This window comes from Pygocentrus nattereri, chromosome 16, assembly GCF_015220715.1.
Source record: "Pygocentrus nattereri isolate fPygNat1 chromosome 16, fPygNat1.pri, whole genome shotgun sequence".
Lineage (NCBI taxonomy): Eukaryota > Metazoa > Chordata > Actinopteri > Characiformes > Serrasalmidae > Pygocentrus > Pygocentrus nattereri.
Genome location: NC_051226.1, coordinates 13,657,051 through 13,683,590, shown reverse-complemented (window position 1 = coordinate 13,683,590; position 26,540 = coordinate 13,657,051). Strand labels below are relative to the sequence as shown.

The 26,540-nt window shown below is 40.2% G+C and overlaps 1 protein-coding gene across 1 annotated transcript; it reads right to left on the bottom strand.

Moving 5' to 3' along the window:
* Positions 1-958: 958 nt before the first annotated feature.
* Positions 959-26,135, bottom strand: lman1 (lectin, mannose-binding, 1). Its single transcript, XM_017715733.2, has 14 exons — positions 25,923-26,135; positions 20,285-20,439; positions 19,269-19,376; positions 18,804-18,865; positions 17,994-18,093; positions 16,709-16,832; positions 15,757-15,815; positions 15,403-15,535; positions 14,327-14,508; positions 13,502-13,572; positions 3,062-3,218; positions 2,652-2,773; positions 1,441-1,506; positions 959-1,176 (listed from the first exon to the last, which is right to left on the bottom strand). The coding sequence occupies exons 1-13, from the start codon at positions 26,092-26,094 to the stop codon at positions 1,470-1,472; spliced, it is 1,482 nt and encodes a 493-aa protein (XP_017571222.1). The 5' UTR covers positions 26,095-26,135; the 3' UTR covers positions 959-1,176; positions 1,441-1,469.
* Positions 26,136-26,540: the final 405 nt, after the last annotated feature.

Genomic DNA, 26,540 nt, shown 5'->3' with positions numbered 1-26,540 from the left:
GAAAGAATTTTAAGAGAACTTAGTCCAAACTTTGTTAAGGATGCGCCTTCTGAGGAGGCGTCACCATATCTTCATTAGTGTTGATTTTGCATTTGAGACCAAGACGTCGAGCCAGACTTTCTTTATGAGACTGTGAGAATGGTGTTAATACGTTTGACGAGGTCTGAAAAATTCTGAAATTTGACACTGCTGACTGTACAGGGTGATTTGCAACAACCATGCACCATATTTTAGCTTGCTGATGATTTCTCCTACTTCAGTAATGCTACTTCTTTTAACTTTAACAAAAAAAGTGCAGCTTAAATGAACAATATACAAGTTTACTTATTACTAGAAAGTATTAATTAACCTGTCAGATGTTAAAATATACCACGCTCTGATATAAAAAGCTGCCATCAATAATGATCTTAAAAGCTCAAAATTTTGTTCCCCCAGCCACAAAAACCTCACATACTGTTTCAGTATAGAATAAAGAGGCTTTTCTGGCAGATATTAGGCCTGTTAACATTATTAGACCATGAGTCAAGCAAACAATTAATCACTGCTTAAATTAAATGTAGATTCTTGCTTTGCAGCCAATTAATATCCATAATATTTTGATATAAAATCAGTGATAAAATTTGCACATTACTGTTGCTAATAGAACAGTACATATCACTGCTGGTGGAAAAAACCTTGTATCTCCATTTCTTTCAGTGTTTGACATAATATGAAAGTACCCATTGCCCTTTACATAGTGTGCAACTTTCAGGATGAATGGACCAAGAAACAGCCTGAAATTACTTGGGAAAAATATCTGGTTCCACTGACTTACATTAAATGTACAGTGCATTTTTTTCTTTCTCTTGTACAGTTACCATTTTGGAGACACAATGTTTTGTACAGACAACAGTGATATACAATGCACCATTTACTTTTTGTAAATCATGAACAAAAAAAACCCCAAACAGATGAGAGATGGGTTTGTGTTCTGTTTATGTAAATAGTTTGAGAAAAATATATAATTTTTCAAAGATTCAAAACACATTCATGACCCCTGGGCCTTGGCTTTGCAGGTTTGGCAGTTTGGCTACAACACTGGAACACAGTATTACCCCCCAAACAATAACACATTCTGCTTCCACCGAACAAGTTTCCACAGTACAGCAACATTTTCAGGGGACAGTGGTCGACTTCCTGAAGGAAAACCATGTAAAACAGAGTGATGTACAAACTTTGAACATGCTCTCTGAATACTAATCTTACATCGTATTTCGGGATTTTAAACCAAAACATTTTACACTCTCATGGAAAGAACGATCATTCACACCCTGTACAATTCAGATCAAATTAAAAAACGAATTAAAAAAAAAAAACTCAAACAAAACATTTTTCAAGTATAATAACTTAGTCTCCAAACAAAAACATAACACAAACAATAACAATTCCTCATTTACATACTGTGCTGTTTTAACCACTCATCTGTTTCATCAAAAGAATTTCTTCGCTGCTGCTTCCTGTTGGCTTCTGCAGAGAGAAACAGATGGAGAAAGAAAGAGAGAAAATGAGTCAGTCATGTTTTCAGAACTTTTTCAATTATGCTCAGATTAAACATTTTGCTCAGATTTTTTCCTTGCTGCCATCGTGAAAAAATCCTTGTATTTCTATTTTTATCCATTGTTTAAAACAAAAAAACAAACAATTTGCAAACTCCAGTAAAAGGATTTACAGTAACATGCAAAAGTGTGGCACCCTGCTCAATTTTCATACCTTGTTGACTTTAAGTGAAAATATGTTAACATCCTCTAAAGTGAACAAACCTAATTTTTCCCACATATTGAGGGAAAAACAAACAAAACATTTACATGCACACTTCAAGAAGAGATCCACTTATTGTAGACGTTACCATGACAATGAGCACCATGAGTCCAGTCAGAGTGAGACGAGCAGCAGTTCTTGTGTTTAATTACTTTCAGTTTATGTCAGACTCAGGAAAACAAACTTCACATGTACTCATTAAAGAAGGCCGAGAGGAAGACGTGTTCTGAGACACATAAGCTGGACGTCCCACCGCCATCTTTTACAGCTCTGAGCATAAATTTCGACTCTTCTGCAGACCAGTTTCTGAATGTTTATAATGTTCAGTTTATGAAAGTTATAAACTTTCACTATGACGTGATGCACATGATCATAACGTACTTAACGGATTATTATCAGATTATCAGGCTGCATGTAAACGAATGAATTATGGCACATTTGATACTGTATGTTTTTTTTCCTGTTATAAATAAACAAACTGTACACCAAAACGTTTAGAAAAATGCCCCATGAAAGTCATATGTTCGTTTGTAAAAGATGTGTTTGATGTGATATTTTTTCCCCACTTAAATCAAAACATGAGTGGGGCGTTCAAACCTCTGCACTTTTGACTATACAGTAAAAGTATCCATTTCTTAAAATAAATTTTAAAAAATTATAAAATAACATGGAAAGATAATTCTGGGCTAATCCATATCTTTATATTTTATTTATAAACAGTTATACGTATTTACACCATTTCAGAGTAAAAACTGATTCTGCACCACCTGAAAAAACCCAGCAGCATTTAACTTCTTACGTATTTGATCGCAACAACGTAAAACAAATTCAGAAAATCAGCAGATGTTACTCACTTGTACATGAAATAGCCAAGAAACAGGAGCGTTTGAATGACCACGACAGCCACAAAGTGTGCCATGGTGAGGCAGGCTGGTAAGGGTGGGAGTTCTGGACATTTTGGCTTCTCTGCTGGACCCTGCACACAACAAAACAAGAACAAAATAAAAACTAGATAATAGATCACTCACCATCACACAACATATTATATATGTTGACTTTTTCAGCAACAGTCAAACTTCTATTTTCATTACAGGAAGAGGTCAATAAAGAAAGCTAATGCTGTTGGCAATAACAATAAATAAATGAATAAAACCTTTTGCCAACTTTTAGCAAAATGCAACATAACTAGAGCTTCAAGCTTTTGACTGTTAGTCACATCACTGATGAATCACTGGTAAACCTCCAAACATGAGTGTGAGCTCACCGTGTTTTTCTGGATGATGTGCTCGATGTTCCTCTTGACGACATGCAAATGTTCTTTGATGTCGTTGAAGTGTTGGACGGTCTCGTATGAGCCCAAACCTCCAACGTTTTCATGCTGTCCCACAGCCAGCTGCTTTACTGAGGCTGAAACTGTGTTCCTGAAAAACACAGACGCATACACTAGTCAACTCTGCATCATCAGGCACCATGATGCTGATTTTCAGCTTCAGCAATGCTGATAGATAAAGAGTCTCACTACAGATACCGTTCTACTCCAGAAAACAGCGATGTGTCTGTTTCCAATCAGTTTTTTTTTTTTTTTTTTTTTTTTTAATTAAAATAGTGAACTTCCCTTCTGGAAATTTGATCTCTGTCTGGTTCCATGTCTGCTTACAATACTGAGTAAGGCTCCCTTTGGTGTAGAGAGAATTAAAAGTACAACAATGTCAGAGTGGCAAGACATTTAGGATTAGTACGAGGCCGTGAGCACGAGGAAGTGAGTGGTCTGAAAATGATTTCCCACCATTTCATTATTATTGTAATATTATTAGTATAGTATTTTGTTTAATGCCGAGTTCTTGCAACTATGCAAATGTAAAATCTCAACCTCTGTTACGTCTCTAGGGTGACCATTAGTAAATCACAAAAAAAAAAAAAAAAAAAAAAATTAGTGGCAACAAACCCAGAGGGAAAAAAGAAAAAAAAAACATAGAAGACACAAATTGTACTATGACTGCGCAAAGTCATCCAATTACTTCACTATTTGGAGACAAAACATCCTTCAACTGCTGTAAAACTGCCTTTTTGTCAGTCTGCCACTTTCATTCCATGTAAAAATATTATATGTTGCTGTTAGTCTGAGAAGAATTCAAGTTGAGAGATGACTGCTGATGGCTTTGTTGCTTCATTTAATCACTTGACTTGATATTTATATCTGAAATACAATTGAAAATAGTTAAAAGCATATATGCATTTGGCTATGACGCAAATGAAAATCAACAAAACAAAGCTAGGATGTTCAAACTGCACATGGCTATATAGTAAAAGTCTCCATTTCTTAAAATAAAAATCTAATAATGTAGATAGAAAGATCTGAACTACATCTCATCTTTGTACATTAATATAAAAAATATCTATTTACACTTTGAGTAAAAACTGATTCAAAAATCCAACAGCATTTACCTTCATGTTTTTCATCAAAAAAAAAAAAAAAAAGTAAAATGAACTCCGATAATCAATAGACATTACACACTTGCACAGCCGTTTAGTCATTTAACTTGTTGATATTTATGTCTGAAAATACAACTGAAAATGGTTTAAGGCGTATAAGCATTTGGCTATGAAGCCATGAAGAATGTTACAGCAGTTAACCCAATTAAAACCATGTTTGGTGTAAGTCAGTGTCGTAGCATTGCGTTTTCAACCTTAAATGGAATCAGCACTGGATAAATCGCCAATGTGTAAACACCTCACAAAATGATGACCTCCAGTATAAACAGAAGGATCATCACAAACTCAGAAGCCCAAATTATTCACACAAAACCACAAGTTTCATTTTAAGAGTCATGTTCTTCACCCTTTTAGCAATTCCTACTACAGAGTAAAAGGCACTTTCGCCCCTAGTGGTCAAGGAGCGTCAATGCAGGCAAGCGCTCGTGTCCCCAATTACACCGTCAAATGAGAGCAGCCAACTTCTTCTGACATCAAATTCCTAATCTTAATATTACAGTGAATTGTCCCGATCTAATCTCTTAATCCTTCTCTTCTTAATGCTCCCAAAAGGCCATATATCCCTCAATTTCACCACAAAATGAAATTACCCTGCAACGAAGGCCGCAATGACTGCTAAATTAATCCCTCTAAAACCATGTTCCTCCCCTTAAACATATTTCACATGATTAAGACATACCCATTCAGGCCGAGACAGGAGTCTCTCGCTGGCATGCTTTCATTTTCTGTCACCAAGATTCTTAAAACTATTATTAAATATGGAAATATCTAATTTTACACATATGCATGCACACAGGCGCATGCAAAAGTTTGGGAACACCTGGTCAAATTCCATGTTGCTTCTCTACAATAAAGTAAGTTAACACATCCTCTACAATATACACTTTTGCACATTTTAACAGACAATAACTTTATTTGCTGACTAAGATAGTGAAAGAAAAAGAAAATGTGGCCTATGCAAAAGTTCTGGCACAGTTTACATATAGAAGTTTTCCAATATGCTAAAAGCAGATAAATAAAAAGAAACTGGATTAAGATGTTTAGAAAAATGCCATATTTCATGCCATTTTGATGTGAAGTGAAGTAGGATAAAAGATTAAGCAACAATAACCACCAAATAAATAGGACAGCTGGTGTAAACTTATGTCAAACAAGAGTTCAAGACAGTTACGGTCTTAAACTTTGAAAAGAATTAATGATCTTCCTTCCAAATATTCGCATAGAAGAAAACAAAGATTCTAAAATTATTACACAATAAAAATGCCTAAGTGAGCCTAAGTACAAATATTAAATCTACTGCTTTAAATACATTATAAAAACTCAACACAAACTGATGCACATTAACTTCAGGGATGAGCATTAAAAGAGCAAAAATAAATAAATAAATAAATAAATAAATAAATGAGGGGCTTAACCTTTTAATCAAGAACACATCTTCAAATTAAGATCATGTCTATGATTAAATTACATTTTTCTTGCCGCGAGTTGTCAAACCTCATTCTAACGATTCGTCTTAAGGAGGCTGAGACGATTAGTGAGATATTAAAAAGACGGGTCGAGAAAATGAAAGCGGACGCTAAGTCATAAGCGTGGCCTCTTTGGGGAATCGCAGAGACAAGAAAGCAATCAGAAGCATGTACGTCCCCATGTATGAAGGATATATTTAAAAGACTGTTGTCTAATCCGCTAAGGATGAACGCCGTTAAGATGTTGCCTTTTCTTCCAGAAACACATGGCGCGGGCCCTCGGCGGCTAGCGCTAAGCGGAGGTCCGGACCCAAACAAAATCAAATTTGTTTCTCAAGGGGGAACAAAAATCATTAGACATAAATCTCCCTTGAGCAACAAAGTGAACGTTTATTAAACCCTTCATCTAATCTTTATCTACTCCAAATGACCTATATATTGGGTGAAAGCCTTGTTGTCCCCAGCAAGTAATTTTGCTGGACTAACAGGGGTCAATAAATTAATTCACCCTTCAGAGAGAGAAAAAAAAAAAAAAGTCAAATTTTTTTAATAATCTATAAGATGATTCAGATCAGCCTCTCCATGGATCACCACCTTATCGTGGTGGAGAGGTTTGTGTGCTTGAAGGACCCTAGGAGCTATGTTGTCTGGAGCAAAAGCTCCTGGTAGGGTCTCCCATGGCAAACTGGTCCTAGGTGACAGGCCAGACAAAGTGTGATCCATAACCACCCCTATGAGGACAACAAAGCAGGACTCGTGTACCCTGCCCGGATCAGGGTTACCGGGGCCCCACCCTGGAGCCAGGCCTGGGGGAGGGGCTCGCCAGCGAGCGTCTGGTGGCCGGGCATTCACTCATGGTGCCCGGCCGGGCCCAGCCCGAAGGAGCTACATGAGTCCCCCCTCCCATCGACCCACCACCGATGGGAGGGGCAGTAGTAGGGGTGCGGTGCATTGTGGATCGGGCAGTGTCCGAAGGCGTGGGCCTTGGCGTTCTGATCCTCGGTTGCTGAAACTGGCTTTTGGAACTTGGAACGTTACCTCACTGGCGGGGAAGGAGCCCGAGTTGGTGCGCGAGGTCGAGAGATACCGACTAGATATAGTCGGGCTCACCTCAACACACAGCTTGGGCTCTGGGTCCAATCTCCTTGAGAGGGGCTGGACTTTTTTCTTTTCTGGAGTTGCCCATGGTGAGAGGCGGCGGGCAGGTGTGGGCTTTCTCATAGCCCCTCGACTCGGCGCCTGTATGTTGGGGTTTTCCCCGGTGGACGAGAGGGTAGCTTCCCTACGCCTTCGGGTTGGGGAACGGGTCCTGACTGTTGTCTGTGCTTATGCACCGAACAGCAGTTCAGAATACCCAGCCTTCATAGAGTCCTTGGAAGGGGTGCTTGAAAGTGCTCCTCCTGGAGACTCGATTGTCCTACTGGGGGACTTCAACGCTCATGTGGGCAATGACAGTAAGACCTGGAGGGGTGTGATTGGGAGGAATGGCCTCTCTGATCTGAACCCGAGTGGTGTTCAGTTTTTGGACTTCTGTGCAAACCACAGTTTGTCCATAACGAACACCATGTTTGAACACAAGGATGTCCATAAGTGCACATGGCACCAGGACACCCTAGGCCGCAGTTCAATGATTGACTTTGTAGTCGTGTCAGCGGACTTGCGGCCATGTGTACTGGACACTCGGGTAAAGAGAGGAGCTGAGCTGTCAACTGATCACCACCTGGTGGTGAGTTGGATCAGGTGGTGGGGGAAGATGCCAGTCAGACCAGGCAAACCCAAACGTATAGTGAGGGTTTGCTGGGAACGTCTGGCAGAAGAACCTGTCAGATTGATCTTCAACTCACACCTCCGTCAGAACTTTGACCAGATATCGGGGGAGGTGGGGGACATTGACTCAGAATGGGCCATGTTCCGCTCCTCCATTGTTGAAGCGGCTGACTGTAGCTGTGGTCGCAAGGTAGTTGGTGCCTGTCGGGGCGGTAATCCTCGAACCCGGTGGTGGACACCCCAGGTGAGAGATGCCGTCAAGCTGAAGAAGGAATCCTACCGGACATGGTTGGCCTGTAGGACACCAGAGGCAGCTGGCAGGTATCGACAGGCCAAGCGATCTGCGGCTTCAGTCGTTGCCAAGGCAAAAACCCGGGTGTGGGAAGAGTTCGGTGAGGCCTTGGAAAGTGACTTTAAGTCGGCTCCGAAAAGATTCTGGCAAACCGTCAGGCGACTCAGAAGGGGAAAGCAGTGTGCCACTAGCACTGTATATAGTGGAGATGGTGTGCTGCTGACTTCGACTGAAGACGTCATTGGGCGGTGGAAGGAATACTTTGAGGACCTTCTCAATCCCACCGACACGTTCTCCAGTGAGGAGGCAGAGTCTGGGGACACGGGAATAGGCTTGTCCATTACTGAGGCCGAAGTCGCTAAGGTAGTTAAAAAGCTCCTTGGCGGCAGGGCTGCAGGGGTGGATGAGATCCGTCCCGAGTTCCTCAAGGCTCTGGATGTTGTGGGGCTGTCTTGGCTGACACGCCTTTTCAACATTGCGTGGACATCGGGGGTGGTGCCACTTGATTGGCAGACTGGGGTGGTGGTGCCTCTTTTTAAAAAGGGGGACCGGAGGGTGTGTTCCAACTATAGGGGAATCACACTCCTCAGCCTCCCTGGTAAGGTCTATGCAAGGGTACTGGAGAAGAGAGTCCGGCTTATAGTCGAACCTCGGATCCAGGAGGAGCAGTGCGGGTTCCGCCCTGGTCGTGGAACACTGGACCAACTCTTTACCCTCTCCAGGATTCTGGAGGGTTCATGGGAGTTTGCCCAACCAGTCCACATGTGCTTTGTGGATTTGGAGAAGGCATTCGACTGTGTTCCCCGGGGTATTCTGTGGGAGGTGCTTCGGGAGTACGGGGTACATGGCTCTTTGCTACGAGCCATTCAGGCCCTGTACAAACAAAGCAGGAGCTTGGTTCGCATGGCCGGCAGTAAGTCAGACTTTTTCCCAGTGAGAGTTGGACTCCGTCAGGGCTGCCCTTTGTCACCGATTCTATTCATAATTTTTATGGATAGAATTTCTAGGTGCAGTCAGGGGATGGAGGGTGTCCGGTTTGGTGACCTCAGGGTCACATCGCTGCTGTTCGCAGATGATGTGGTCCTATTGGGGACATCAGGCCGTGAACTTCAGCTTTCACTGGATCGGTTTGCAGCCGAGTGTGAAGCGGCCGGGATGAGGATCAGTACCTCCAAATCCGAGGCCATGGTTCTCACGCGGGAAAGGGTGGAGAGCCCTCTCTGGGTCGGGGATGAGCTCTTGCCTCAAGTGGAGGAGTTTAAGTATCTCGGGGTCTTGTTCACGAGTGATGGTACAAGGGAGCGGGAGATTGACAGGCGGATTGGTGCTGGGTCAGCAGTGATGCGGGCTCTTTACCGGTCTGTTGTGGTAAAGAAAGAGCTGAGCCATAAGGCAAGGCTCTCGATTTACTGGTCGATCTATGTTCCCACCCTCACCTATGGTCATGAGCTTTGGGTAATGACCGAAAGAACGAGATCGCGAATACAAGCGGCTGAAATGAGTTTCCTCCGCAGGGTGGCTGGACTCTCCCTTAGAGATAGGGTGAGAAGTTCGGTCATCCGAGAGGGACTCGGAGTAGAGCCGCTGCTTCTTCACGTCGAGAGGAGCCAGTTGAGGTGGTTCGGGCATCTTGTTAGGATGCCTCCTGGACGCCTCCCTTGGGAGGTGTCACAGGCAAGTCCACCGGGGAGGAGACCCCGGGGAAGACCCAGGACACGCTGGCGTGACTATATCGCCCAGCTGGCCTGGGAGCGCCTCGGAATCCCTCCCAGGGAGCTAGTGGAAGTGGCTGGGGAAAGGGAGGTCTGGGCTTCATTGCTCAGGATGCTGCCCCCGCGACCCGAACCCCGGAGAAGCGGAAGATGATGGATGGATGGATGGATTCAGATCAGGGGAGTTTTTCGTCTGTTTAGGGACAAACTAGTGAATCGGTTAGCAATGAGGAGTGCAATACGGGGTGGATTAACCCAAATGAGCAAAACCATGACACTGATAACTAATGACTATTGGATTAAGCTCCCAGGTACATGTGCTGGTGTGAATAGCTGAGCAGATCAGATGGGAAACAGGAATGAGTCATTAAAAGGCAGCTGCAGCATTGCCAGACATGACATCTGTGCCTATGAACAACACAGAGTCATGAGGGCTGGACAATATACTGCATGATATACAATACAGACATTTGCAATACTGATATCTCCAAAGACTACGACATGCAGATGAGTCTCCAACCAAACCAATGGGTTGTACTGTGTGCTGTGAAATTAAATGCAAAAACAGTTAAATGCAAAAATTTAAAACACGCCTAGCCAAACGACATTTCTACATGAAAAGAAGTTATTTCCTCTACAGAGAACACACTTTTTTTTTACCATTTACTGATTTTAGCATATTGGGGGGAAAAATAAGCATAAAATGTGAAACTTTAGCATGGCACTTTTTTCCCCCCCGAAATACATTAAATTCAGCACAAACAGTAACGCTGCATTAAAATATGTAGTTTGTTCTCTGTAGAGGATTTTTTCACTTCAATTCAACAAAACTTTTACCAAACATTTACACATAGCCTTACCAGGAGCGCCCAAACCTTTGCATAGAACTGTATCCACCAACACCAATAAACATTTCTATAATGTAGAAACTGAGACCACTGGGATGTCTGTAGTGTTAAAAATACTGCGAAAAAAGACATTTTAGCTCAGCAGTCTAAATATTCTGCTGTCCCGGAGTACAACATGTAAAATTTAAAAGGCTGCATGATGTCAACGTTTTTGTAAAGAAGTTACCTTCAGACACCCACACGACTCTGATATCATTAACAAGAGTTAATTATTTTGGTCATAATAATGCAGGCCAATGTCCTATTATTGATCTGACGGTGCTTTTTAAAAATACTGAAAGCTATTTAAATCATATAACCACACAGTACAGAAATGATCATTTTGTGCAGCACAGACAGACAGACAGGAACAGTAACCATAAAACTTCATAAAGGCAACTTTTACAGTTCATTATAGTTGGTGACCAATACAAAAAACACATCCTAATCTACTAATCTCAGCTACAAAGAAAGACCCAAAAATCAAATAATAATAATAAAAAAAAAACAAAAACACAATAACAAAGTTTAACACTCTGTATAGTTTGATCCTAGGAGAATTAAGGAGCTGTGGCTACAGTCTTTGTTCCCACTAATCCTCGATTTTCACAGTTAAGGAGTTTTAGATGCAGAATTTCTGAGTCTAATCTCTGAGTAATATTAAAAAAAAAAAAAAAAAAAAAAAATCACCCATTGTTTAATATTTTGTTATTGTTGCCTGATCCAGAGTGACTACACCTTCACTTTGAACACCAGCAGCACAACAACACTAACATGTCATTATTCAATCATATAATGACTTTCACAATGGTACCAAGTCATGAATGTTTAATCTGGATTAGCCAAGCAAGCTTATCAGATCATAAGAATAATTTGACTTGAATTGGACATTATACTTACAGCTGAATATTAACATTTTAATTTTCACTTTAATCTCCTTCTAGTTCAGTGCATCCCTACAGAGCTAACTAGAAACACCCCCAGTTTAAACTCCGAACAGCAATTATAACATTTTAAAGGATGCAACAAAAAAGTGATTGATAAAGGCAATAAGAAAATATTTTTCTAGGAGATGGAATAAATATAGATTTGACACTCAATCATTTAAGGAAAATATTAGCAGAAAATAGTGCCAGGCTAGATATCATATAACTACTTGTTTCTGTACAAAATTTGGTCACACTTTATTTTGAGGTTCCCCTATAGATGATCTACAGGTACATTAATCATTACCAAAATGTTCTGGTGATAGCTGCTCATCAACAACATTAACGTTCCAGTTAGTTTTAGGAGTAGGTGTAGGGTTTGCCTTAAAGATGGATTTAACAATCTTTTACATAACCAGAGTAAAGGGGTTCACTTAAGAGTAGCATAAGAGCAAATGAGTAGTAATAGTCCATATGAGAAGTATAAGTCCTTTATTATAAATAATTTAATTAGCGTCATTCATTTTCTGCGAAAAAGATGAAAACGGAAATTAAAAAGCTGTGGTTTTGTGCAAGTCATGTTAGTTATGTATTTCTTCTTGTAGGCTGGTAGATGATTTGAGCAATTTGATACCAGAGGTGGGCAGAGTAAGGTAAAAATATGGCATGATACATCAGTATTTTGACCCAGAAGCAAAACTGCTACATTTGCACCACTATCCAAAGCTTTGGGTACAATTATTTTAACACTTCACATACCATGCTGCACTAAAAATAATTAAACAAAACTAATTATACTCAATTTATATGCAGTCATTTAGTGTTCTTCTCCTACTCAATATCTACAATATGCTCCGAAAAGTATACTATGACTGATGGTCAATGTAAGTGAAGCACTTAAATAAAAAAAAAAAATCTCCATTTAAAGCCAAGCAATTTTAAAGAAAACATATCAAACTGATATCAGTATCAGACGATACTTAAAGTCTCTGTGTCAAAAGAGACATAGGCTAGGTTCATGTTACCAGGTTGAAGTGGTCCAAATCCGATTTTTTGCCCTAATGTGACTCAGATCTGATGTTTTCAGGGTTGCGTGGACATGCAAACTCGATCTTTTCAAATCTGATCTGAGCCACTTTCACATGACCTGAGCCTCCTTAGATCAGATACGCATCAGATTCCTGGCCATGCAAGCTTAATGTGAACAATCAGATCAGAATTCATGCCCCCCACCCCTTCACTGAGTGTGCTCCCTCACTGAGTTGCCATGGCAGCGCCAAACAGAAGTTAAAGCCTTTTAACGGTAGAATAGCAACACATCTCACCCTTTTCTCCTTCGTCTCACACTAATAATGAAGATGAGAGCTGATCAGAGTTAATCATCTTCACAGCGAAGCTCGTTCTGCTCGCTAGTTTGTGCTGATGCACAATTCATTCACGTGACGTTACTGAGTAGGACGCTCGCATGCGAGTCATTTCAGGACGCTGGTTCGTTCACATTAATGACAAATTTGAATCACTTACCTAAATGAGTGTGAACCATCGTGTCAGAGGGATCAGATTTGAGCAATGAGGCCTGTAATGTGAATGTAGCTAAAGTGGTTTTGTGCTGTCTCCATTTATAATTTTAGCATAGTATTGCTAATTAACTTACAAAAATATTATAAAATGATTCTAAAGTAAAATCAATTTCCTAAAATAACAGGACTATAAAAAAAGATTCATAAACCACTGTAGAGAAAAACATGGAGACACCAAGGTAAACAGGTCCGGTCAGGCCAATGCCTGAGAACAGAGCTTATAAACTAGCACCGTATACTCATAGCCAAAACACAGCAAGGGGTCGCAGGTTGAACCTCCACAAACAGAGGCTTTAGAGAAGAGACTGTTGCCCAGTGGGGGATAGTGGGGTACATGCACAGGGCAGGCGGGAGAGCTGTGCGATTGAGAGGTTTCCATCAAATAAGGAGGATTTTGCTCAAGAAATGATTATCAGTAGATTACTGGCCTCTGACACCTAGGCTGCTGGATTTTACTCAGATTGGACAGAGATTTACTCACAGTGCCCTGGATTCCACTTGTTTGTTCTGGAATATCAGGTTTACAGGCCTGTTTAACAAACACAAGGAAAGCACAGATTGACAACATTTGAGGAGCTCACCTCAGATCGTCCAGGTTACGCAGGACCTCCTGCTGTGTGGAGATTACAGTGTCCAGTTCCTGACTCGGAGCCTGAAACAACAGATAATCTCACTATTCACAACAATGCTTTTGGCACCAATGGTATGAAATGGGCTTTGTAAAGAAGAAACTAAACTAAATTAACTCTGTATTTCTTCAGTGTTGCAATGTGCCAATTTAGCAACAAAATCAAATAACATGTTAATGCAACAGATCTGACTCCAAAGGGATCAGACTGGCCATATATGTGTATGTGACCTTTGTATTTGTGTTAAAGGAATCTGACTAAGAATCAAATTTGCCCCAACCCCAAATACAAAGCTTCAAGTAGCTTCAAATGTAGCTCATGTTGCATGATGGTAATTTCTGTTCTAAACATACCTAACTTGCCTCCAAAAGCAGGTTTGGCAGCAGTCGTTAAAATGAGATTTCCTGGTTGGAAGACTAGGAAAACCTGATGATGTATGTGTGAAACTTTTCACTAGCTGGTTAATTCTTCAATTGAATTGTCCTTTAACATAAAAGTCTGATGACCAATTGAAAATGACTTGCATACAGACAAAAACATGAAGACAATACAAAATTGTGGATTACTGTCAAACCACCGAGACTATGGGGTGAAATGCAGCATTACAGAAACTACATAACACAAATAACATTAAATGCTTGTTTTAGGCTGGAATGTCCCTTAACTTTGAATAAATAAACTCAAATTTAATTTGTAACTGTATTAACCTATAAACCCATTCTGTTTGTAATTAATCCTAGTACTGTGAGGATTAGTTGACACTGGTTCCAGACATACCTGGCCTGACTGGGTTCCGCGTTTGGAAATTTCCTCCGTGATGACGGAAACATAACGGCGCTGTTCGTCTAGGATCATAGCCAGCTGCCGGTTCAACTGTTTGATCTCCATGTGGATGCGGTTCTGTCCCTCGAACACCTGACGGAACTCACGATCACTCACACTCTCGTAAAGGTCTTCCACTGAACAAAGCAAAGGATGGTTCACAGTGAAATCATCACAGGTAATAGAGACATTAGATGCAGAGTTGATCTGGGCAATATTATAATATTTTAATGGTCGCTGTGCACAGAAAAATTCTCCAAAAGGGTAACTTCACAGGAGAGGGCAAAAACGTTTACCTTTAAATGTAAGTCAATTTGAAGATATTTAATTCCAAGTACTTTTAGAGCATTGCTATTGGTCCATTCAGCCACCATGTTTAAATGATGGAAAAAAAAAAAACACTAAAAATCAGCAAAAAATGGAGATGCATGTTTTTCTCTGGACAGCGATGATAATCTACATCTTAAAACAACAGGTTAAAATAAATAAATGAATAAGTTTAATTATTTCCACTTATACTAATACATTATTTCCACCTATGCAACCCAAATTTGATTTACTGTAGCATAACAGCACAGCAGCACAAACTTAATGCTCTGCAACAATCCACTGTTAACAATTCCAGGTTAATAAAAGTAAAGGACAATAAAACACTACAAATAATTCATATAAATAATTCAAATAATGTCCTTTCTTTTGTAACTCCCTTCTAACATGGGCGATTATCAAAGACAGGCATCAAAGTATTTATCTATCATGAGATTTCAATTAAACAAAAAAAGTTTTGCTAGTAACAAAGTGTGTTGAGCAAGCAGACCTGAACTTCAGGAACTTTGCGCTTCTGTATAAATTGCCTTTATTCATCCTTATTTGCCTGATTCAACCAGCTCCCTTTTCAAAAACTGTTCTTTCTGAAAGTTCTTCACACTCAACAGTAATTTTCCCCCCACATATCTACAGCATGTTTAGTAAGAAGGGCATTCTAATGCTGTAATGGGCAGATTTCAAGGTAGAATTGGTGGGGCACTCACGGGGCTGCCCCTGGACATCAGGGTGTTCCTTCTGGAACTCCTCTTTTTTTTTGTCCAGCTCTAGTTGGAAGTTCTGGAATTCCTCCTGGTACTTGTCCTGCTCCTCTTTAGGAATCTCTTGTTCGGGTGGGGGCTTCACACACACAGAAAGAAACAAAACACGCATTCAAAACTCAGCGAAGGCCTGCTGCACCGCACACACTCCTACTCCAATTACGCCCCACAAAAGAATGAAGTAATTGGTGAACACTTATGAAATAAGTATGGAGGGTTCTTTGTTAACTTCACTTAAGTGTTTATGTGCGCGTACGGTGGAGAAAAAAAGAAAAAAGGAAAAAAGAAAAAAAAAAGTACCAGTTCTTGTCCAGGCTCAGTTAATCTGAACAGCAGGAAAGATAAGACATCGTGGTCATCTGGAACAAAACAATAATAAAATATTAAAATAAAATATGCCCTGGTGTGAGGAATACAAAACACCCCCACTCCCTGCAGTTATATGGTTGTGATAATCTGATACAGTAACACAGTGTTACTTGGCTTAAAGGAAAGGTTTGGAGGAAAATCAACTTTAGCCAATTTGCCATTTATCCCAGATTTAGTCGCTCAACTAAGACATTTGGTGTCCACATTTTGCTTCTTTTGTTTAGAACTGGAATAGCGAGGCTAGTGTTGCTAACAAACACTAGATCTCAAAAGTCGCCCGAAAAGCTCAAAGTTTCTGTAAAAATACATCACCAAAACATTTCAATCTGCATCAGACTCAGCATTAAGGTGGCAGAGTAGTATACAGTATGACTTACTGTGAACTACACAAATGAACAAAACTGAAGCAGTCACTTTAGTCACACTAAAGTGTTCACATAACCACTGTGGAAGAATTTAATCCATCTGATCAATCCAGCTCTTGCTTGCATTAAATGGCTGGTTTTAGTGGTGAAGATTTGCTTGTTTTAATTGTTGGTTTAAATCACAGAAAGCCATATTGGGTTCTAAACCACATTGTGTTCTAAACCAAACTTATAGATGTTCAAGAGCTTAATAAGTCCTGAATGGATTGAGAAATCTCTTGGGGACGTATTTTTACAAAAATGATTTGGGTGACCACTACCTTCTAGTGTTTGTTAGCAATGTTTGCCTTGTAGCTGCAGTCCTAAACCAAAGAAGCAACATTTGGACACCAATCATGTCTGAATGACTACATCTGGGGTACGCAGAAAGGGGGAAATCTGCCTTTTTTGCCAAACTATTCCTTTAAAAATCTCATGGTATGAACAGAACTGTGGGAAAGGTTTCAGGCAGCCCTGACCTGCTAGTCCTCCTGTGGCGGCTGAGATGCCAAAGTATCCAGTGGGTGGAATGATCATGTTGTCCACTTTGGTACAGAACTCATAATCCTCCTTCTCAGGGGTGAAACCATTATTGATCAGAACCTAAGGGCAAAGACAGCATGGGCAGTTCTTAGTACCAAAGATGGTCTGGACCCACTAAATTTAGTCAAGATAGCCTACTAATTACTTTGAAAAGCTGCAGGAAAAAAATTTCTAAAAACAGATATATTTTGCTTTTTTGTGGACCATTTTTTGAAATGACAATTTTACAGTGTCTTAAATGCAGTACGATTGCATCCAGCACCAACAAAGTAGGCAATAAAGACTTCTTCCCCTTTGAATGTGCTGTTACAAGAATGATGTGTGCATGAGGAACAAGATGTATATAAGAAGTTAAGAGTCCTCAACTGGGGGGTGGGGGGTTGGGGTGGTATGGCCAGGATTTAAATGGGGTGTATGTATGAATGTATATTTCATTGTGTGTGTGTATGTATGTAATATATATATATATATATATATATATATATATATATATATATATATGCGAGCAAACACCTAACCCCCAATTGCTCCCTGGGTGCCGTGGTTAGGGTTGCCCACCGCTCCGGGCTCACTGCCCCCTAGTGTGTGTGCTCACTAGCGTGAATTTGGTGTTTCACTTCATGGATGGGTTAAAAGTGGAGGTGAAATTTCCCCCTTATTAAAAAGTGTCACTTATTTTAATTTATTATTTATACAGAATAAACTTGAATGCACAGGGTGCAGACTTGTTTTATGGCATCAGTTACAGCAATCTGTCTGATGTGATCCTGACTATATACTTGTACACCTGACACGGACCACAAAAAAAAACAAAAAAAAAAAAGGCACACACAACAATGGCCAGGAATGGCAATTTGAGTAAATCTCTCTGGCCAGTGTGGTAAGAAGTCATAACAAAGGATCAGAATTTTATTAATATAATACAGACAATCTACTACGATACGCCATGATGAGCTCCAGGAACAGCACATCAGTATTTAGCACAGCACAGTTCATTTGACACAGAAGATTATTTAGACGTCTATGAAAGACAAAAGGCAATTTGTGCAGTATTGCTGCTCATTAAGATCAAACCAGTACACAGCAATCAAAATGGCATTCCTCAAAATTCATTCTGGCCTGTCAACATTGAGAAACCTATGAATACATTCCTCTTCTCTGCATAGTTTCACTTTTCTTTTACATCTTGGAGACAAAAATAACTCGCCCTCTGCCACTCACCGTTAATGTTTTTTTGTAGTATGTGATTCTGGCACGGACGGGATAGGGCTTATTCCGGAAGTCTCTAAGGCACGTACCCAGAGCCTGGGTTGACCCATCACTGAAGGGAGGAAAAACACAAAAACAAAACACCATTTAAACATTCAAACAAATAACCATGTTTCATAAAATCTGTTTACAGCTTTTCACACAGAAGCCATACAAGGAAAAACAAACAAGGGTTTAAATAATAATAATAATAATAATAATAATAATAATAATAATAATAATAATAATAATAATAAAGCCCTCATAAGCCCTAAGTGAATTTTTAAAATTACTAATAGAAATTAATATTGCAAATTAGCAGCTAAAGCATTTTGCAGGATATATCATTTGTCAGTCACTACTGTGATAATATGTGGTAATATATTATATGAATATTATATGAATAAAGGTATTAACAATCTAACAAAAGTAAATTTAGGTCAAAGTAATGTAGATCTGTCATTAACCACATCACATTATTGCCAGAGGTTCAATAAACTGCTAAAAATATAACCTGTAGCAATATAACCACAATACTAATATGTTGCTCATGTAATCCAGCACTCGCTCCAGAGTGTTGGTTTATGCCCATGCTGGATTCTGATGTACATGTCATGTTCTGTAACGGCTCTTCTGGTTCGCAGAGGACACTTTCACTCACCACACGACAAACAGGAGATGAGGGGATTTACTCCTCATTCCCTCAACCATAAACAATCATGTACTAATCCCCACTGAACTCATGACAACAGTGATGTCATGAAGGAGAGAATGTTTACTTACTTCTGATGATCATAAACAAGTTTTCCATTGTTCCCCACCACGATGACCGCAGGGTTATTTTTCTACAATGGCAAGGTCACACAGACAAAATATAATCCGCATTTAGTCTCCGGAGGATTAACAAAGCAGACTTTAAAGAAGTGCATTGATGTTTATTTCTCAACATATATATATATATATATATATATATTTTTTAGCCATTTGTAAATAAAAAGAAACAAACTGACTGTGGTTCCCCTTGACATGCATAAATAACAACTCTCTACATTTCTCCATTAATGGATAGGAGTTCTTTTATAAGTAAACAGGGCAATTATACTTTTTTAATATTATTTTCTTACTGTACAGCATCCTCGGGTAACATGAAGTGCTTACAACAACATTAATAATAGTAATAATAAATTAGTTATTTGATCTATTATTAGCATTAAAAATATATAAAATAATAATGCTGTTTACACCAACCTTTCCATCATTGTCAAAGGAGTCAAAGAAAATTCCCACACCATTCCACTGGTCAGCAGCACCATACACTGGACCTTCTAGCCCCTGAGCAGCAGAGAACCATATGGCCTATGTTGGGGGGTCAGACATGTAATTAGTAAGTGGTGCTTCAAGATGGAGTACATCAGCCCACAACTGAGAACCTCTACAACATGCTCTGTCCTGACCACTTTAAATAGCCATAGTAAGGAAAAATGCACCTCCTCCTAACACGAATTACAGTACATTATTACTGAGTGAGGCACGTTTGACAGAAAAATGCCAGTTTGAAAACCAACTCAGTGTTGTGGTAGAACCTAAAACACATACTGTAGCAGTCTCACAGTTGTAATCACACCCATATGCTTTTGTAGGTGACCAAGATGGAACTTGTAAGCAGCATGAAGGGAGAGGACAGCTACATATAGAAAAACTTACTGTATGAGGAAAACAAAAAGCAATAACTACTTAAATTTTATCAGATGGTTTTGCTATTAAGGAGAACATCAAAAGCTGTTTAAGATCATGCGGACAAACCACATGACCTGCTGAAGGAAATCAGAAACACCCAATCTTTTTTGGGGGTTTGACTGATGTAAAACCTTCCTCCACTCTATTCATCATCAGTCAGTTTTTGACCACAGGCCTCTGCTGTCCAGATATTATCTTGGTGGTGGATTATTCTCAGCACAGCAGTGACACTGACATGGTAGTGTGTTGATATGAGTGTGTCTGTGTCACTTTTTAGTTAAGTTCTAAAAACATCCAGCTCAGAGTGGCTCTGCAGTCAGAAACTGACCAAACTGATGCTAGAGGATGACTAACACAACTGCGCATCACGAGACGGGCTACAGTCTCTAACTGTACACCAACAAGGTGGAGGGGTTGCTAATTAAGTGGCCAATATGTGTAGATTTGGTCAGTAGTATCATACTTTGTGTCAGCAGGCTCACTTAAAAACAGAAGACAGTTTCAGCTATTATAATGTTTTGTCTTACCAGTCCGTCTGCGCCCGTCCTTCCTCGGCCAGACACTCGGAATGCCACCTCTGCCTCCCAGTGCTCGAAGCTGACTGGAGTTTTGGTCCATACTGAACCCTTCTGGCTCCGCAGGGACGGTGTGATTCGGATCTGATCGGCACTGGGAATGGCACCTAGAATTCAGGGAAACACCGCAGACTGAATGTCATCTACAGAGCAGCTGCCTGCATTTACATTTACAAGGCTTAGTGCAGCAGTTTCCAACCCTCATCTCAGAGACAGATCTGATTCAGCCAATCAAAAACAGAAGAAGATAATTAGCAGGAGAAGGTGAGGCAGATTGTGGTCAGAGCTAGACGTTGCACGGAAAGCAGATCTTTTTACACTAACTTACAATAAAAGTTAAGAAAGAGTTTTTGCCTTCTCTTGCAAAGTTATCGTTTTGGAGTTTGTTTTTACTGCCACAATATTAATAAATTAAAATATTTAAAAAAAAAGACAAAGTCCTTAATCAGCTCAATCAATGTGCTTAGAAAATGTTACACCACGATAAAAACCGGCATCCATAAAACCTAATGCAAAAAGGAAAAAAAAAAAAAAAAGAAACGGTTAGATATATGGTATTAATAAGAATGCTGAAAGGTCTGCAGTTGAACAAAATGATGTAATGTTTCTAGAAAGTTTGTTGTGGCATTTGTCAGCTGGATAAACAAAAAATAAAAAACAAAGCTCTCAAACTATCAGATGAACAGACTCGAGCAAAGATTCAGTGGATGAGAAGAAAACAGTCATTCAGTGGTTGAGAGGTTTTATATGAAATTCTTCATTGTAGAGAAATTAACTGCCTCAGATGGTTACAGTGGTGGTGATAGGAACCAGGGGAAACAGCACCACCACCACAAATACATTCATTTTATTTATTATCCAAAATATCCAGTGAACCTGGATATGTGAATAGAGGTATGTCTGATTTATAGCTAGAGGTATAGTTTTCTTTGAGGACCTCACATCACAACCAACTGCATGTACCCCTTCACCACGAACGGCTTTTAAAACATGTTTTAGTCCGAAACTGTACCTCAAAACTTTCATGAAACAATGTCTCGGGCAACATTTCTAATAATCCATGTCATAGTTTTCCTTTTAGAAGTATTAAAGTCTTTCTATCACCAGCAATGTGAACAATTCTGACTGTCAGTTATTTTTGAACAGAGCATTTAAGATCATAACACAACAAATGGCCTTGTTTCCCTATTATTGATTTAATTACACATGAATTATTAAAAATAGTAGAATTTCTCTAAGTGTGGTTTAAAAAACACACTAGATAGATTAGCTGTTTTAACATCTGCAGTAGTTGAATCTCATTTTCAGACAATCTTAACACAGACAGTTCTCTCACAATAAAGGTTTTTTTGTCAATGTGAACATGAATTATGGGTTTAACAGGCACTTCAGCCTAAAAAAAAAAAAAAAAAAAAAAAAAAAAGTTACTGTTGCTAGAAGTGCTGTAAACATGCACGTGTCTTACAGCAGCGCAGTGGCAGTAAACTGAGATTTCTCTGTCTGAAGTCTTGAAAAACTCCCTTCTAATCATGCATGTTAAAGACGGCAGGAAGCCTGAAAAAAAGCTACAGGTGCATTACTGCTCAAGCGCCAAATGCAACGTCTGTGTTTACCAGCCTATTAATCATTGGCTATGTTAGTAGTCATAACTTCTGTGTCACTGTGGGTGGGTAGTGGGTCCCCAGTGGTTGTATGATGTGTTTCTGCAGTTCATGTTGGGTATTGTAGTCACAAAACATTGACGGACGAAAATACAATTCACAAAGTGGTGACGGCTAAGAAACCCATGAGACGCATGAGTAATACAAAGCAAATCTATAGAATATTACAAGACAAATAACTTAATAAATGCTTTTTTTATGCAGAAATTCCCCTTTAAAACAAGCACTGCACCGTTTGTGTTTAGCACGCCTGATTCAAACATTCCTCACAACGCTTAAGAGTTTTATGACAAAAGAGAATGTAGCAGTCTACAAATCTCTGGAAATGAAAAAAATAATAAATAATGACCGAGTCAGCTGCAGGCCCACAGCATTTGGAAGTATGCCAGATGTCTGAGCACTGACCCTGATGTTCAAACCAAGTTTACAAAAAAACTGAAATAAATGTACAAGATTAAGGCACACATAGAAGTGCTTTCTGAAGTTTTAACAAATATGACACTGTTATTGTCTAAACACAGACCCAGGAGAAGAGCTATTCAGTCTGCATTAGTGAGAGCGCAGCTTGTATGATGACACCGACCTCTGGTCTACTTCCATGCTGATACAGATTTTCTTTAACCCTTTTTAGGCAAAAATGCTACCAGGACTACCAGTGAATGAAGTAAATAGTCACCAGCTACCCTGCTTTTACAGCGAACTGTAAAATGCTCAGGACTGTGGCACAAAGGCCGAGCATTTAGCTCTGCTGACGAGAACTAGCTCATGTGACGAGTCTAGACAGGCCTATTTAAACTGCTCCAATCTTTAATCTTCAAACACTGTCGCTGTGTGGAACTTTATCAAAACTCAAACAGCTCTTGGACAAACATTTGAAAAGCCTTTAACAGCTCAGAGAATCCATTACAACTAGTTGAACTACAGGTGAAGCTGTAGTTGATCTAGTTGTAGTTTAAAAAGCAGGGCTTCACTTCACTGTGATTGGAGACGTTCCAAACACTTATTAGGAGGATAAAACTGATCTAGTACGTGACTTGCTGCCTCCTGCCCGGTATCAAGCAAAGAGCCACTTAGCAGTTGGAGAAGACCCAGTGTGGAGTGTTATTCTGTTCTGCTGCGGTTTAGAGAACGGTAAAAGCACTATAACTTTAAGGGGAACTCCACCGATTTACCTAGAAATTCTAGAAAAACTAACCAAGTCAGAAATGTTCACAGTGGTAGTGATAGGAACCAGACATCCACCTCTAAAAGCTCCCAGAGTTATTATGTGGAACCATTCTGAATGCTCAACCTGATGTCTGAGACATTGTTTTACAGTAGCTTCGTGATTAAATTTTCATCCAAAACGCACTTTAATCCTTCTATTTCATCCCATTCATGGTGAAGGACTATATGAAGGCTGTTCTAAGAACCCCCCCCCTCCCCACCCCCCCGACTGGTCAAGCTGGTCTCTTTTCTCTTTCGTAAGGTGAGCGCATTATTGAAAGAAGCGAAACTTCAGTAATGTGAGCAGTATGACGACGTTTCATCATTTTCACAATAAACTGTGTCACTTTGCTGCTGTCATACTGTTTCTACTTTCATATGGTCTGCACTTCTAGAACACAAACAACTATAAAGTCTAAAGCTCCCTCACAAAGTTTTTACATAGAATGGTTATGAATAAACTGTCTGATGCCCAAGATGCTGATTTATGATACATTTACAACAAGGTTTTGGCTGAAAATATGTTTTTTTTAAATATAATAATGGTGGAGAGGTACATGCAGGGCATCGTATAAAGAGTGCCCCCCCAAAAAATATTTTGGAAAGTTTTTTGGAAATCTGTCTTGGAAAGTATTATATAACATATATTAATATTTATATTATACTGACATGGAGATGGCACTTTAGCATGTGTTGCACTGGTCTGAGAGGATCACAGCAGCGCTGCTGGAGTTTTTACATACCTCAGTGTCACTACTGGACTGAGAATAGCCCACCAACCAAAAATATCCAGTCAACAGCGTCCTGTGGGCAGCATCCTGTGACCACTGATGAAAGACTAGAGGATGACCAACACAAACTGTGTAGCAGCAGATGAGCTATCGTCTCTGACTTTACATCTGTGCGTCTCTGACTTTACATCTGTGCGTCTCTGACTTTACATCTGTGCGTCTCTGACTTTACATCTGTGCGGGTCGACCCACGGGGGTTGGGTTCCTCGGACTGAGCCTTGGTCCCTTCTAAGGTTTCTTCCTCTTAAAGGGAGTTTTTCCTTACCACTGTAGTCACCACAAAATTGGCTTCACTGTGGTGATGCTCATAAGAGGCGTGGACCTGTTTTTTCTGTAAAGCTGCTTTGTGACAACCTTGTTGTAAAAAGCGCTATATAAATAAACTTGAGAGAGAGAGAGTGAGAACCAAAAAAGGTTGGAGTGCCTAATAGAGTGGACAGTGAGTGGACACAGTGTTTAAAAACTCCAGCTGCACTGCTAGCCCTGCTTGAAGTATTTGCCCCATCACCCATCTTTACTCTACACCAAGATGCTGACGAGCGACTAGAGCATCAGGATATTGATAAGCCGTATTCACGAGCTTCTGCAGCATTACTGATAACCGTACGCCTACAGGCAGGATATTGATTAGTAGTGCGTACAGGCACCTCCACCTGGTTCTTTGTAAACCGCAAGTGGCCCATCCCACTGCTGTCTTTTAAAGTTCAAAGCATAAACTTCGTTTCCTCTACAAACCACTTTCTGGTTCCCACCTTGTTAAACGTTATAACCTTTCACTATGATGTGACACACAGGCGCAGAACATACTTGAACTTTCTGATTGGGAATGCAATCAGATACAGGCGTTTACATGGTTATTATTCTCCTATTTAATGGATTATTTACAGGATTACAACCTCGTTCAATCAGATAGAAACCGTATTCCGAACGGCCTCATTCGGACAAGAATATTTTGATGGAGGTGTTTACATGCACATATTCTACTCCGATTGAGCCATTACTCAGATCATTAGTAAAAGACCTTCTCGATAATCAGGTTATTGATCATTAGGAAGTGCAAGAGGCTGATCTGGACGTCTCAGCACAGGTTACTGATCTGTACTGTGAAGACAGAGCACTAATCTGCACTGGTAGGGCAGTAATTGCGACGTTCAAGTTGTCTTGTTCAGAAAAAGGCACCCAGTGAGATGCTATCATAAGAGGTTACTGATTATGCAGTGGTCTCAGTGAGGTTACTGATCAGTACAGCTGTGCTGAGCGAAGCAAGATCAGACACGCATAATAAAGATGTGTAATTTGCCCCAGTGAGTGACGAGATGGTATAAAGAGGTTATTGATATCCGTAATAGTCTGGGTGATTGAGTTATTGGTCAGTGCAGCAGTGCTGAAGGAGGAGACACCAACACTATGGGAGTAATAACGATGCTGAAAACATTTTCTGTAGTTTGTCTCAGCAGACAGTAAACCGGTATAAGAGGTTAAGGATAATCAGCTCGTGTAAGAGTCTCAGTGAGGTTACTGATCAGTACAGCTGAGTGAAGAGATATCACTCAGGTCTACTAATACAGCAACGCCTAGAAAAGTTTAAAGCATCTTGTCAGTAAAAAAAACCTGTAATATACACAGCAAATGAGTATACAGAGGTCATTGATTATCTGCGCGTGTAAATCACAGCGATTGAGTTATTGATCAGTGCAGCAGCGCTGAATGAGGAGAGACTCAACACTGTTAGAGTAATAATAACTAAGTTAAACACATTTTTCTATAGTTTGCCTCAGCAGACAGTAAAATAATACACAGAGGTTAATGATAATCAACTCGTGTAAGAGTCTCAGTGAGGTTATTAATCAATACAGCTGTGCTGAGAGGCTGAGTGAGTGAGTGAGTGAGTGAGTGAGGGAAATAGCCCCCACCCGTTGCCCCGGCACTTACTCCCCGTGTGAACCCAGAAGGGGATGCTCCCGTCCCGACTCAGGTGGGGGCCCTTGAAGCTGTGTTTGTACTCGAAGCGCCGGTGAGGCGCGTCCCCGCCGCTGCCTCGCGCCTCCTGCAGCTCCGCGCACACACACAACACCACCGCCGCTACCAGCGCGCGCGCCGCCATCTTTACACTCACGAGCTCACTGCTGACGCAGCGGTTCCTGCGCGCGGCACCACGGGAAGGCGCGAGAGAAGCCAACAGGGCGCGCGCTCATTGGTCCACGCAAGGAGTACGCGCCTCGGATACTCATGAATATTTATCAGGGGAAGGCTTCTACGTCATCAGGCAAACACTCATATGTAATGGGCGATTTTTAATTAAAAAAATCAAAATATATTTGCGATTTTATTTATATTGACATTTTTTTTCGTGTACACCACATAATATAAAAAAATGATTATCAATTATGCAAATCAATTATGCAAATATTGACATTATGCAAATCAAGCAAATACAGTCCCTTCAGGAATCTGTGGCTCTCAGATTTTTTCAGACAATTGATAAACGTAAACAAACAAACAAACAATCTAATATTTAACAAATAAGCTACTTATACACACACACACACA